Source organism: Scyliorhinus canicula, chromosome 4, assembly GCF_902713615.1.
Source record: "Scyliorhinus canicula chromosome 4, sScyCan1.1, whole genome shotgun sequence".
NCBI lineage: Eukaryota > Metazoa > Chordata > Chondrichthyes > Carcharhiniformes > Scyliorhinidae > Scyliorhinus > Scyliorhinus canicula.
This window is the reverse complement of record NC_052149.1, coordinates 136,905,525-136,920,324: the sequence shown is the minus strand read 5'-3', so window position 1 is coordinate 136,920,324 and position 14,800 is coordinate 136,905,525. Positions and strand designations below refer to the sequence as shown.

The following is a 14,800-nucleotide window of genomic DNA, read 5'->3' as shown; positions in this document are numbered from 1 at the left end:
CCTGTATGTATTTTAAATCAGATTTTTAAAATAACATTACTGCCACAAATGTGAAATAATATGCATCAACTTCTATCTTCATCACACCTCCCCTATCAGCCATGATTGAATGGCAGAGCAGAATCGATGGGCCGAGTGGCTTAATTCTGCTCCTATGTCTTATGGTCTTATGGTCTAAGAGAAATGAACCAGAAATATGAAAAGGTAGCTTCATGTTCCAAATCCTTTTCAACTTTATGGATGTAAATTGAAACATTAGTGCAGTATATTTCAGTTTTCCTTTTCCAACTTGGAATGTTCCATTCTTCTTACATCTCAAAGTCATGATAAAGTAGCAGCAAACACATATAATTTTCAAGTTAAATGGTTGTAACGATAAACTCCATCTAAACAGTCTTGCATTTTGACCTTTAAACTTCTCCAACAACTTCAATGGATTATGGTCTGTATGAACAAATAAATATAAACAATGTTCCATTGGCCCTTTATCTGTTAGCAAGTAAGTGGTTGGAATGAATGATTACATCATCTTTTGTGACACCTTAATAACAGCTTTCGCAGACAAACTGCGTGTATGTATTTAAAAGCAGGGCTTTTAATAACATTATTGCCACAAATATGAAATATAATATATATCAATTTCTTACATTTATCCCAGTTTGTGGTGGGGAATAATTCAATTTTTCAATGTATCTGTGATCCAAATGATCAGCTGAACAATTGATTTTGCAAAGCTGTATTTTGGTTAGAAAACTAGTTCTTCCCCCTTGTTCCTGCCCCATTTCCATCCTCCCTTTCCTATGTAAAGTCAACCAAAGTCTTGTCACCTTTCAAATCTGTATGCATTTTTCCAGAACTCCAAAATGTAATTCTTCTAAACCGTTTCTAAAGCAACTACTCACATTGATATAGCATTTTTAACATGATAAAACATTCCAAGGCGCTTCACAAGAACATTGTAAAACAAAATATGACACCGAGCTACGTAAGGAGATATCAGGTCAGATGACCATAAGATAGGTTTAAAAAAAATTAAATTTAGAGTACCCAATTCGTTTTTTCCAATTAAGGGGCAATTTAGCGTGTCCAATCCACCTAGCCTGCACATCTTTGGGTTGTGAGGGTGAAACCCACACAAACACGGGGAGAATGTTCAAACTCCACACGGACAGTGACCCAGAATCGAACCTTGGACCTCGGCACCATGAGGCAGCAGTGCTAACCCACCGTGTTGTCCTACAAGATAGGTTTTAAGGAATGTCTCATAGGAGGAAAGCGAGGTGGAGAAGTGCAGGGTGGGAACACCAGAGCTTGGGGCTGAAGGCACAGCCACCAACGATCACTGAATCCCTACAGCGCCGAAGGAGACCATTTGGTCCATCGAGTCTGCACCGACCCTCTGAACAAACATCCAACCTAGGCCCACTCCCCCATCCTGTCCCCCTAACCCACCCAAACTTTGGTGACTAAGGGGCAATTTTAACATGGCCAATCCATCTAACCTGCAGATCTTTGGGCTGTGGGAGGAAAGCGGATCACCCAAATGAAACCCACGCAGACATAGGGGGGAAACATGCAGCTCCACACAAGTTAGTCTGTTGAGGCCAGAATCGAATCCCAGTCCCTGGCGCTGTGAGGCAGCAATGCTACCCACAGTGCCGCCCAACAATGATGCAGTGATTATAATTGATGTGGAGATGCCGGCGTTGGACTGGGGTGAGCACAGTAAGAAGTCTTACAACACCAGGTTAAAGTCCAACATGTTCGTTTCAAACACTAGCTTTCGGAGCACTGCTCACCTGAGGAAGGAGCAGTGCTCCGAAAGCTAGTGTTTGAAACGAACATGTTGGACTTTAAACTGGTGTTGTAAGACTTCTTACTGTATTATAATTGAGGATGCTCAAGAGGCCAAAATTATGGAACATAGATATTTCAGACGATTGTGGAGTTGGAGGAGATTACAGAGAAAGGAAGGAACAAGAACATGGAGGGATTTGAAAACAAAGATAGGAATTTTAAAATCAATGTTGGGAGAGCTCCTAGACTGTGCTAATTCCTGGCAGCTTTTCCTCATAGATATTGTGCTGTGCAGTACCAGTACATTTACAGACTCTTTTATAGGTTGCCTCAATGAACATTACATTAACAGAAATATCATTTGAGAATAAATATTTGAATGAAAACCTTCTTCTTTAAATCTGAATGTGGAGATGCCGGCGTTGGACTGGGGTGAGCACAGTAAGAAGTCTTACAACACCAGATTCACCTGAGGAAGGAGCAGTGCTCCGAAAGCTAGTGTTTGAAACAAACCTGTTGGACTTTAGCCTGGTGTTGTAAGACTTCTTACTTTAAATCTGAAAGCAGCATATTTTGATAAAGCAATTGAATGCATTAATAATATTTTTAAAAGTTAGGAAATAAACATCTAAAAAAATTAATGACTCTTTAAAAGGAAAAAAGCAGCATTTTTAAGTTAATTTAAGAAGTTTTGAAATATTAACGCATTTGTTTATATTGTGACGAAGCCCATAGAGACTGGTAACCTTTTTAAAAAAGAGAGCAGCACAGTAGCACAAGTGGATAGCACTGCAGCTTCACAGCGCTAGGGTCCCAGATTCAATTCCCCGCTGGCTCACAGCCTGTGCGGAGTTTGCACGTTCTCCCCGTGTTTGAGTGGGTTTCTTCTGGGTGCTCCGGTTTCCTCCCACAGTCCAAAGACATGCAGGTTAGGTGGATTGGCCATGCTAAATTGCCCTGATGCAAAAAGGTTAGGAGGGGTTATTGGGTTACGGGGATAGGGTCGAATGAGGGCTTAATGTGGGTCGGTGCAGACTCGATGGGCCGAGTGGTCTCCTTCTGCACCATATGTTCTATGTTCTAAAGGAATCACCATAAATCCAATGGAAAGAAAACTACTGAGCAAGATTTCACTTTTTAAAACTTTTACTGTAACAAACCAGCTAAAATCAAATGATTCAAACATTAATTAACCAGTGAAGGATATTTTAAATAAAAAGCTAAATTTCACTTTAAAGAATCAATACAACAAATATACACTCCACATGGTTATAATAACTTGCATTATTTCCTGCACAAATGTGGGACCATGGGCAATCTCATTATCTTTCCAACTCAACCTCCATTTTGTAGGATTTCTCACTAAATCATTTCAGCCTTTGAGTGGCATTCACCAGCAACCGTATTCCATCTGAAATCCCCAGACACGGTTTCCACCAACACATTGCATATCAACGAATACTCTCATACCTGGGTCATGAGAGTTCTGATGGCACAGAAACCCCAGAGACTCCCTTCTTTGACTCCTTGATAAACAGTCTCCTTGGCCCTGGCAACTGTGAATCATTTGCAATGGATCTTGTCCAATCTACAATCCATTGTTCTAAGGTTGAGCAGGTTGGGCCTATACCCATTAGAGTTTAGAAAAATTAGAGATGATCTTATTGATACATGTAAGATCCTGAGGGGACTTGACAGGGTGGATGCTGAAATGATATTTCCCATTGTGAGAGGGGCTAGAACAAGTCAGTACAGTTTAAAAAGAAGGGGTCTCCCATTTAAGATGCAGATGAGAATTTTTTTTCCTCTCAAAGGGTCTGTGTTATTCTCTTCCCCAGAGAATAGTGGAGGCTGGGTCAGTGAACATATTCAAGGCTGAGTGAGACAGATTTTTGATTAGTGAGAGAGTCAAGGGTTATGAAAGCAGACAGAAGTGAAGTTGAGGTCTCAACCAGATTAAACATAAATTTATCAAATGGCAGAACAGGCCTGAGGGCTGGTATGACCTAGCCCCGCTCGTAATGATTGTGTCCTTGTTCTTCCTGTCTTCAGTTCTCTGTTCTTTCCTGTATAACATACAGTAACACAGGTTCTTCTCTTTTCTTAGAGACCTGCTTCAACACCAGGATCTGTTTGCTGGCTGCCAAACAGAAAACTGCTCCATTCAGGGAGAGCCTTTCTTGTTTCTTTGCAAGATCTTTCAATGTGTTCATAGCTACCAAACAGAAACAATTGACTGACTCAACTCCATTGCAGTTAGCTTTCAATTTACCTTTTACATCTTGGTTGTTCATCCCCCATGGCAACCCCATGTTACATGGGCATTTCTTGGAACATTGTGTGGTCATAATCAGGAAACCAATTGGCCCTTTTTCAAAATGGTCCCCAGCCCATTTTAATCCTAACGAGGCACTGGACAAGAAAATCATGCTTTCCCAGCAGATGGGTTATCTCAACAGCAACTGCTCTGCTACCAAACTTTCCAAGATCATCAGATTTCATGTCAATAATTTTATGATAGACTAAGTGATAAAAATGATGAACAGAAGCCCCAGTTTACAGATAATCACAGTGAGCAGTATCTTGTTATTATTGTGTAAGGCCCCTTCCTGTTTATTCCCTTATTTCCCTGTTCTCTTATTTTGCCGTTATCGGTTTTGATCCATGGGTGATTAGTGGATATGTATCTTTAAGATAAGCGGCAGAGAAAATGAGGAATTCAGAAGTTACAGGAGAGAACACTCTGCTAATCTCTGCTAATTTGAACAGAAGCTTCAGACTTTTCAGCACCAGAGTGAGAGATGGGCTGGGACTCAATTTGATTGATCACCTGGGGGCCAATGAATTGGCCGAAAAGGCCATCCTCTGCCCTGTAACAGATGGTGATTGGATCCTATCCCAGTGGGAGGGCTCTCAGAGATTGCAGGTCTCAGATCTCATTTCAAATTTCCTTCTTCATGACGGTCAGCTCCTTTTTTAAGGAAAGTCCACCATCCTGAATCACATCACCAGGATGCCGAAGTACCGCTTGTTGATGTCCCTGGTCACAACGTTGTAGCGGATCTACACGCCAGCCACGGCCGCAGCACATAACCTCTGTCACCCAGGAGCCGACCCCTCAGCCGGGGGTACGCCTCGAAGATGTCAGGAACCGTCGAGTGTGCCAGGATAAAGGTGGTGTGCACACTGCCTGGATATCGGGTACAGACGTGCATGATGTGCAGCTCATGGTCACATACCAACGAGCGGAACTCCTTTCAGTTTATGATGACCGGCCCATCATGGGCCGGTGCTCATAGGGCGACATGCATCCTGTTGGCCACGCCCTGGACCAGGGGCATCTCGGTGATGACGCCGAACCCCAATGTGCGGGCATCCTGGACATCGAAATGGATGTATTGTGCTGACCAGGTATATAAGGCCTCGGTGATGGCACAGATGCACCTGTGCACCGACCTCTGAGAGATCCCAAACAGGTCCCCACTCAGCACCTGGAAGGACTCCATGGCTTAAAAGCTTAGGGCATCTGTCACCATGATGGCCACCATGAGCGGATGTTCCCCCACCCATACCCCCGTGCCAGGTGAGTGTTCGACAGCCTGCCGGTCTGGCAGGTGTTCGGATGACAGGTGCTGCTAGTACTCACGAGGCCTGATGCAGTGCCTCCTTCCCACCTCCTCCTCCTCCTGTTGGGCAGCTGGATCTTCGTCTTGTCTCACCAGATGCCTCCTGTTTGTCTGGGCCAGGCTCTGCCACTGCAGGGTCCTCCCTAAGCAGCTCCTGCTCGTACAGCCACAGTGCATCCCCCAAGGCCCGGCTGCCAGGATGAAGGCCAACATTCCTGGTGGAATTCCAATAGCCATTGTCTGCAGGGTACTGCACCCCCAGGCCCGGCACATGCCACCCCCTCCCACCCCAGCCAGCTCTGCTAATGGCAGGAGCAGCAGCCCATGGTCATGCTTATGTATGACTACAGGCTTACACAGCCTGCACTGCAGAGCCTGCCTCCAAATGTCCCTCTTCCCCCCCCCCCCCCCCCCCCAATCCCTGGTTCCCTCTGGCACCCTGTCCTCTGCACTCCTGGCCCCGTCGGTGCCCAGCACCATGGGGTCTCTGGCCATGACGCTCATCCCTGCTGCTAGGGGTGTCGTTGGCTGGCACTACACATGTCACCCCAGTCCTGTGGGGGTCACCCTCGACCCCACGGACCAAGCCCTGGTCACCCCCCCACCTCCCACTGCCTCCCATCGGGCCTGGCAGATGCCCCGTCCCCCCTGCCAGCCCTGCTTAATGGCAGGATCAACAACCCATGGCCTCACCTCTGCATGTCCTAATTTCTCTGTCGCTCATCAGCCACAGCGCGTTTTACCATTTTTAAAAGCACAAGTGAAACTCGCCGTTGGTATTTCCCCCGGCAGAGACGGAGCATCGCGGAGGCCTGGGAGAATACCGGGTCAGGCCTGCTAATGATATTCCAATGGCATTTACTATATGTGCGAAGTAGAACGCAATGACGCTGCTGTCATGGCACCGAGTATGACATTCTGTAAGGCGCCTGGCATGATTTTGGCCTCACTACTGATTCTCTGCCCAATTGCCTTTCCTGATTCTGGGGTCGGCCGACAGAGAATCCTCCCTCCCCCCTCTTAGAAAGGCTGTGAGTGCTGTATTCCTGAAACTTCAGAGGTCTGAATTAATCAACAGTAAAAATCTCGAACTGAAAGCAAATTTTGAAGGTGAGAAAGATGCTGGAAACACCCTTTTTAAACAAAGACTCATTTTCTCTTTTATTTATGTTTATTTCTCCCCCCTTTCTTCCCCTCTGTGTTTATCTGTCTTGTGTGTGTGTTTGTGTGTGTATGTAGTGGGGGGGGGGGGGGGGGGGGGGGGGGGGGGGGGGGGGAGAGGGGCAGCTAGTTAAAGTGGAGAATAGATAACAGTTAACCATTTGTTTTGCTGCATATTCCATTATAGTTCTTGTTATAAAAAAACAGTAACAGTGTTTAAACTTACAAATCTGTTGACTAATTATTGGGCAGCCATGGGCCAAAGGCTTTGGATATTTTTCTAAGAGTTATTGGTTAATTCACCTGTGTTGTGATACTGCATCAAGTGGGACAGGCATTGACCGCTCACTAGGCCAGGATGTTTTGAGAATTGGATAACATTTCCAAAGTATTAGTCAGCTGCACAAGTCAGAACTGGAAACTTTCCCAATGATGTTCTGAAGGTGAATCTTGACAAATGCAGTAGCTCTGAGCTGACAAAAGAACATTTGTTTTACTCTGTTTCTCCTTGTCTATCAGAAAGTGACCAGAGATGACCAATCTGTGCGTCCTACATTTACTCCAACACCTTCCCAAACAGGTAAAGTTAAAAAGTTTGTGAAAAGTTAGATTGTTATTAAGCTGCACATTATTCCTCCAATTTAGGAGGGGATGCGGTCATGGAGTATTCATTTTTGCACATGTCTCCAAGGGACACAGTTTAATTCTTTGGGCTGTTTTTATGAATTCCAGTTGCATCATTGTGAACTCATTTCAAGGCATGTTACATTGTGAAGTGTTTCCAATTAAAGTGGGCAGGATCAGAGATGCTGTGGAATGGTAGCTTTACCAAGCTCACCCTCTGGTCATGGGTCTTCAGTCAGGGCCTGGGGAGATTCTGGCCCCTCCTGAGTGGGGGGTGGGGGGGGGGGGGGGGGTGGCAGGAGCCGTGTCTGTAGCCCATAGATGCTCATTCAATGTGAAATGGCTGCAGAGCACTCAGAGTCAGCGGGGTCTGTCCCCCAGCGACTATGCAGTTAGTAGAAAGAGAAAACCCGTTCCAGAGAACACAACTGGAGACATTGGCTTCGCTCGGTGGGTGCTTTCCCAGCATTCCTGGTGGGCCATGCCAAGTAGGGATGCTAAACGTGGCCCCTCCAGAAAACCTTCAGCCCCCCTGTTGTCGCAGAATCTCTCTCTCCCCAGGCTGAATGTGGTTTCTCTCCCATTCAATGCCCTCCACCCAGTCTCCCCACACCCATTCCCATTCACCGAACTCCCCCCCCCCCCCCCCCAAACCCCCCGGTTGCCAGGATTGGTCTCCAAGGCTGTGGCCTGTTCTTCCTGGTGTTCCCTCCTTCAATCTGTTGGACCTGGAATCAGTTATTCCCACTGCTGGGGCTGGAATGGGGGGGAAAATATAGATTGGTGTCATGCCAGTGACCGTATCAAAAATCTAATCCCAAAAATAATTAAACACTTCTTCCAGGTTTGAATCGAGATGTTCTGAAACCCAATAATTCTTTCTTTCTCTTTAGCATTCAAATTACCACAAACCTTCCAGCGTTTCAGTCGGAAATATGTAAATGTGAAGAAGGAAAATGCCACCTCACTTGAAGTGATCCAGAATGACAAAAACAGTAAGCACTTTGCCACTTGGATTGAGAACTAACTCAAAATCAAACCCGAAGGCAGTGAAATTGGGCTCTGTAGTGCCAGTGGGTGTCAGTAAATGGTTTGTGCTTTAGAATCGTTGACTCCTACGGAGCAGAAGGAGGCCATTTGGCCCATCGAGTCCCCACTCACCCTGTGAAAGAGCTCTCCAGCAGGGTCCACTCTCCTGCCCATCCCGCCTGTATTCCCGTAACCTAACCTGTACATCCCTGGACACTTGGGGCCAATCCACTTATCCTGCACATATTGTGTCCTGCCACATGATTGGTTTGGCAGCCCAAATTGGGAAGGGTAGAGCTGTGGAGCAGGCCACGCTAAATGTGCCAGGAGTAGCCACAGTTGATGTCAAAGTGCCGTTGGACTGTGCAGATTGAGTGTGCACACTCAGCTGGACTTGAATTCAACTGCACGAGGGAGCTCTCACCAACATTATTCAAATTGCCGGTCATGTAACTTGCAGCCAAGGGGCTTCTGACTAACCTCTGCTGTAGCAACGTTTGTGGAACACCCATGGCTTGAATTTGGAGGTCTGCTGGTGAACTGGTGCAGGAGGACAGAGGCTCTGATCACCTGTCCACACCACTCAACAGTGTCCTCTGGGTCTGTAACAGGCCCTTGCTAGCTCCCTGGATGTGGCCTCCCGAAACGCCCGCGCGTACGTCCCCGCCGCACGGCAGCCCCTTGGGCAGCATGGAACCCGCCCGCAGCCGACCCCGATGCATCCCCAATCCCCCCACAGTCTTGTGCCGCGCGGCTACCAGGCAACCCCGGGGGACCCGCTGTTATTTTTGCAGGCAAGCCGAGCACCCCCGGCAGCGCTGCCCAGCCCGCTCCTCCACCTGCAAAGGGTGCGGCAAAAAGGGCCATTTTGTGGCGGTATGCCAGGCCCGGGCGGTCGCCGCTGTCTCCGCGGGCGAACTGGGGCCGCCACCACAACTCTCTCCACGGGCCATGTGTGGGCAGCGGGCGCCACCATCTTCATTTTCCCGAGCCATGTGCGGGCCCCGGGCGCCACCATCTTGCACACCCCCAGCCATGTGCGACCCATGGGCATGACCATCTTGGCTGGAGTCTCAGGACCCCGATTCGGATGACCACTCACCGCCCGAGGAAAATCTTCAACTTTTACCACAACTCGCCTTGGACCAGTCTCGGCCCGAACACTCTCGACCACGACGACGACCGTGCTCATCAACGGACACAAAACATCCTGTCTGATCGACTCCGGGAGCACAGAGAGCTTCATACACCCCAACACGGTAAGGCGCTGTTCTCTTCCCATACACCCAGTTAACCAAAGAATCTCCCTGGCCTCCAGGTCTCACTCGGTAAAGATCAAGGGGTTCTGCGTAGCTACCCTCACAGTCCAGGGAAGAGAATTTAAGAATTTCCGACTTTACGTCCTTCCTCACCCCTGCGCTGCCACGCTCCTAGGGTAATAGTAGACTTCCAATACAACCTCCAGAGCTTAACCTTTAAATTCGGCGGCCCTATACCCCCCCTCACTGTCAGCAGCCTCGCGACCCTCAAGGTCGACCCGCCTTCCCTTTTTGCGAACCTCACCCCAGATTGCAAACCCGACGCCACCAGGAGCAGACGGTACAGTGCCCAGGACCGGACCTTCATTAGGTCGGAAGTCCAGCGGCTACTGAAGGAAGGTATTATCAAGGCCAGCAACAGCCCCTGGAGAGCTCTAGTAGTCATTGTAAAGACCGGGGAGAAGCACAGGATGGTCATCGATTATAGTCAGACCATCAACAGGTATACACAGCTCGACGCGTACCCTCTCCCCCGCATATCTGATTTGGTCAATCAAATTGCACAATACAAGGTCTTTTCCACGGTGGACCTCAAATCCGCCTACCACCAGCTCCCCATCCGCCCGACGACCGCAAATACACTGCATTCGAAGCAGATGGGCGGCTCTACCCCTTCCTGAGGGTTCCCTTCGGTGTCACAAATGGAGTCTTGGTCTTCCAACGGGAGATGGACCGAATGGTTGACCGGTATGGTTTGCGGGCCACGTTTCTGTACCTCGACAATGTCACCATCTGTGGCCACGACCAGCAGGACCACGACACCAACCTCCGAAAATTCCTCCATACCGCAAAAATCCTTAACTTAACCTATAACAAGGACAAATGCGTGTTTAGCACCGACCGTCTAGCCACCCTCGGCTACGTAGTGCATGATGGAGTTATAGGTCCAGATCCCGAACGCATGCACCCCTCATGGAGTTTCCCCTCCCCTACTACCCCAAGGCCCTGAAACGGTGCCTGGTATTTTTTTTCATATTATGCCCAGTGGGTCCCCAATTATGCGGACAAGGCCCGCCCACTAATCCATTCCACGGTTTTTCCCCTGTTGGCAGAGGCTCACCAGGCCTTCAGCCGCATTAAAGCGGACATTGCAAAGGCCACGATGCACGGAATCGACGAATCCCTTCCATTCCAAGTCTAGAGCGACGCGTCCGATGTAGCTCTGGCAGCCACCCTCAACCAAGCCGGCAGGCCCGTGGCCTTCTTCTCACGTACCCTCCATGCTTCAGAAATCCATCATTCCTCAGTTGAAAAGGAGGCCCAGGCCATAGTAGAAGCTGTGTGGCACTGGAGGCATTACCTGGCTGGCAAGAGATTCACGCTCCTCACTGACCAACGGTCGGTTGCTTTCATGTTCGATAATGCACATGCAAGATAAGGAATGATAAGATCTTACGGTGGAGGATCGAGCTCTCCACCTCCAATTATGAGATCTTGTATCGTCCTGGGAAGCTAAACGAGCCTCCTGATGCCCTATCCTGTGGCACATGCGCCAACGCACAAGTGGACCGACTCCGCACCCTCCATGAGAACCTCTGCCACCCGGGGGTCACTCGATTCTTCCATTTTATCAAGACCACAACCTGCCCTACTCCATCGAGGAGGTCAGGACAGCCACCAGGAATTGCCAAATCTGCACGGAGTGCAAACCGCACTTCTACCGGCCAGAGAAAGCGCACCTGGTAAAGGCTTCCCGCCCCTTTGAACGCCTCAGTATGCACTTAAAAGGGCCCCTCCCCTCCCCCGACCGCAACACGTACTCCCTGAACGTGATTGACGAGTACTCCCGGTTCCCGTTCGCCATCCCCTGCCCCGAATTGACAGCAGCCACCATCATAAAAGCCCTTCACAGTATCTTTACACTGTTCGGTTTCCCCGCCTACATACACGGCGGTAGGGGGTCCTCCTTCATGAGCGACGAACTGCATCAATTCCTGCTCAGCAAGGGCATTGCCTCCAGCAGGACGACCAGTTATAACCCCCGGGGAAACGGGCAGGTAGAGAAGGAGAACGGAACGGTCTGGAAAGCCGGCCTACTGGCCCTGCGGTCCAGACATCTCCCAGTCTCCCGTTGGCAGGAGGTCCTCCCTGATGCACTTCACTCCATCCGATCACTGCTGTGTACCACGACAAACAAAACATCTCATGAAAGTCTCCTTGTGTTCCTGAGGAAGTCCTCCTCCGGGACCTCGCTCCCAACCTGGCTGGCAGCTCCTGGACCCATCCTGCTCCGCAAACATGTGCGGGTGCACAAGTCGGACCCATTGGTCGGGCGTACCCCGATGGCCGACAGGATACGATCTCCCTACGGGACCTGGCGCCGGCTGGATCCCCCCCCCCCTTCCCACCCCACCCTCCTTCCCACCAGCACAGATCCCTTCCCAGGTGGATCAGTTCTCCCACTGGTCCCATCTAGGGGTGATGAAGCTACCGAAGAAGCCAAAGTCACGCTCCCGGAGCCACGGATGCGCGAGCCGGCGCCTGCATCACCGCCGAAACTGCGACGTTCACAGAGGATGACCAGGGCCCCCGATCGACTAATTGCTTCATTTTGATACGTACTTGTAAATAAATACTGTAAATAGTTGTGACATGTAATAAGGCAAAACACTGTACCACCGATGGGTACCACCATAATCTCAACCTCTCCCACTGTATTACGCAGACCACCACCCCCGCCGGACTCCTTTTTTAAACAGGGGGTGAATGTGGTGGTCGGTATTAGGGGTATTATGGTACCCAGGTTGAAGCTGTAAGACCATTGGTGTGGGAGGTACCTGAGACAGCAAGATCATTGGTGAAGCCTGCCTGCTGGTTCCGCCCAGCAAGGCGGAGTATAAGAGTCTGTGTCTCCCCAGCTGCTGCATTCTGTACCTGCACTGTTGGGGGAAACATCTAGTCCAATAAAGCCTTCAATTGTACTCCAATCTCGCTTCAGGAGTCATTGATCAAGCATCAAACAGGTGACCAATGAAAGCCAATGCATTCAACAGAAACATTGTGGAGCAGTCCACCAGCTAAACAATTGTTCCACCCCCTACGTTACTCTCCGAGATTGTGTCTCACCGGAATGTGGCCGTTACCAGGCATCCAGAGACCACCTGGGGCGGGGCAGGAGACGAGGCAGGGAGGGTCTTTGCTTCATTAGACTCCTCAGACCGACTTCCCTCCTTGAGGAGAAAATCCCTTCAACTCAATGGTTTTGTCATTCCCCAGTTTATCATCGATATGGAATGACCTATTTACTCCAGAGTCTGCAGGGCCAAGATCCTGCAATTAAAACCAAACCCCAGTAACCTTTCCATAAACTGATCCAGAAACATGTCCACTTATACAAACAAATCATTCTGTGTATTCCCTTAGTGTTTGACTTTCCCTGTCTTGGCGTTAACCCAGTGACTGCAGTGTGGCAGCTGGAAGACAGCTGACTTTCACTGGGGATGGGGTTGAGGGAGATGGCCTTACTGCGTGACCTCAGGCAGCTGGTTTCACACTGCACCCTCCGGACATGGGAGGCAACAGGCTGGATTGATTGGCTGAGAGGTAAGAACAAGGTCACTGGTGGAGTGACAGTGGCTGGAGGATGAAATGCTGTCACCCAGAGAAAGGATTTGCCACTCTTACAGAGTGATGTTTCAGAAATCCTAGTCATCAATTGGGGAGCAGATTGCTGATCTACCGTGAGAGTCTGCAAGTCCCTGTGATCACTGAGACCCACAGCCATGATGGCAGCATTCTGTATCTGCACAGCAGCAAGCACGGATCTCAGAACCTCAGGCTGAACGTCCACTCATTGGGGAGACAGTGAGTGGTCTGGTGTGCTGGCAATGTCACTGACGAGTAAACCAGAAGCCCAGACTAATATTCTGAGGACACGGGTTCAAATCCCACCGTGGTGGAATTTAAATTCAATTAATAAAATTTCAAATCAATTAATAAAACCATAATAAAAACCCATCTGGAGTTCACTAAAGAAAATCTGAGACGGTATTCTCCCCTACCGGCGGGGCGAGGGGTCCCGGTGTAGCAGAGTGGCGCCAACCACTCTGGCATGGGCCTCCCCCAAGGTGCGGAATTCTCCGCTGGCTGAAAGGCCTTCGCCAGTCGGCGTGAGTCCGCGCATGCGCCGGAGCGTCAGTGGCCGCTGACGTCACCCCGGCACATGCGCGGTAGGGGGGTCTCTTCCACCTCCGTCATGGTGGAGGCGGCAGAAGAAAAAGAGTGCCCCCAAGGCACAGGCCCACCCGCCGATCGGTGGGCCCCGATCACGGGCCAGGCCACATGGGGGCACTCACCCAGGACCCTGGGGTCCACTGGGGCTGCCTGCTCCCGCCGGCACCAGAGGTGGTTTAAACCACGTAGGCGGGACTTCGGCCTATTGCAGGCCAGAGAATCGCCGCGGGGGGCCCGCCGACCGGTGGGGCGCGATTCCCGCCTCCGCTGATTCCTGGGTGGCGGAGAATTCCAGCCATAGCGGGGGCGGGATTTACGAAGGCCCCGGGTGATTCCCCGACCCTGCAGGGAGTCGGAGAATTCAGCCCCTTGTGTCCTTACCTGGTCTGGCCTCCATGTGACTGGAGGTAGATGTCTCTTAAATACCTTCTGAAATGTGCCACTCGGTTCCAGGACAATTAGGAATGGGCGAAAAATGCTGGCTTTGTCAGCGATACCCACATCCTATGAAAGAATAAATAAAAAACTGACCAAGCAGTTCTAGAATACCAAGAAGGCAGTGATGATGGTGACCCTGTCGCTGTGTGAGCTTGGAGGATAGCACAAGATGTGAGATCAGCACCTGGTGAAGCTCTGACCAAAGGTACACAGGACCCAGAACAAGGGGGCAAGGATAATACAGGTGCTATCTCACTGGAGGGTGAGGTGACAAATGAATTCTATTGCATGGAAGTCAGATGCTCACTTTGACCCGGGCGGCATGGTTGCGCAGCGGTTAGCACTGCTGCCTCATGGCACCGAGGTCTGATCCCGGCCCAGGGTCTCTGTCCGTGAGGAGTTTGCTCATTCTCCCCGTGTCTGCATGGGTCTCACTCCCACAATCCAAAGATGTGCAGGTAGGTGGATTGGCCACACTAAATTGCCCCTTAATTGGAAAAAAAAGATATTCGCTTTGATGGAGGAGGCTACAGAGAAAGGCTGATGGATATGCACGGTGGAATGGTAGGGACTACCAGAAAGCCTGTGTGTAATGTTAAGAACCATACAGAAGTCTGGCAACAACTTGGCACA

The 14,800-nt window shown here is 49.8% G+C and overlaps 1 protein-coding gene across 1 annotated transcript in view; it reads left to right on the top strand.

Annotated features, from left to right (window-relative positions):
* LOC119964156 overlaps positions 1-14,800 on the top strand; it is an 87,922-nt gene that overhangs the window by 56,175 nt on the left and 16,947 nt on the right. Inside the window, exons 8-9 of the mRNA XM_038793449.1 lie at positions 7,104-7,164; positions 8,102-8,203. Coding sequence (XP_038649377.1) covers positions 7,104-7,164; positions 8,102-8,203 — 163 coding nt within the window. The remainder of the gene's footprint in view (positions 1-7,103; positions 7,165-8,101; positions 8,204-14,800) is intronic.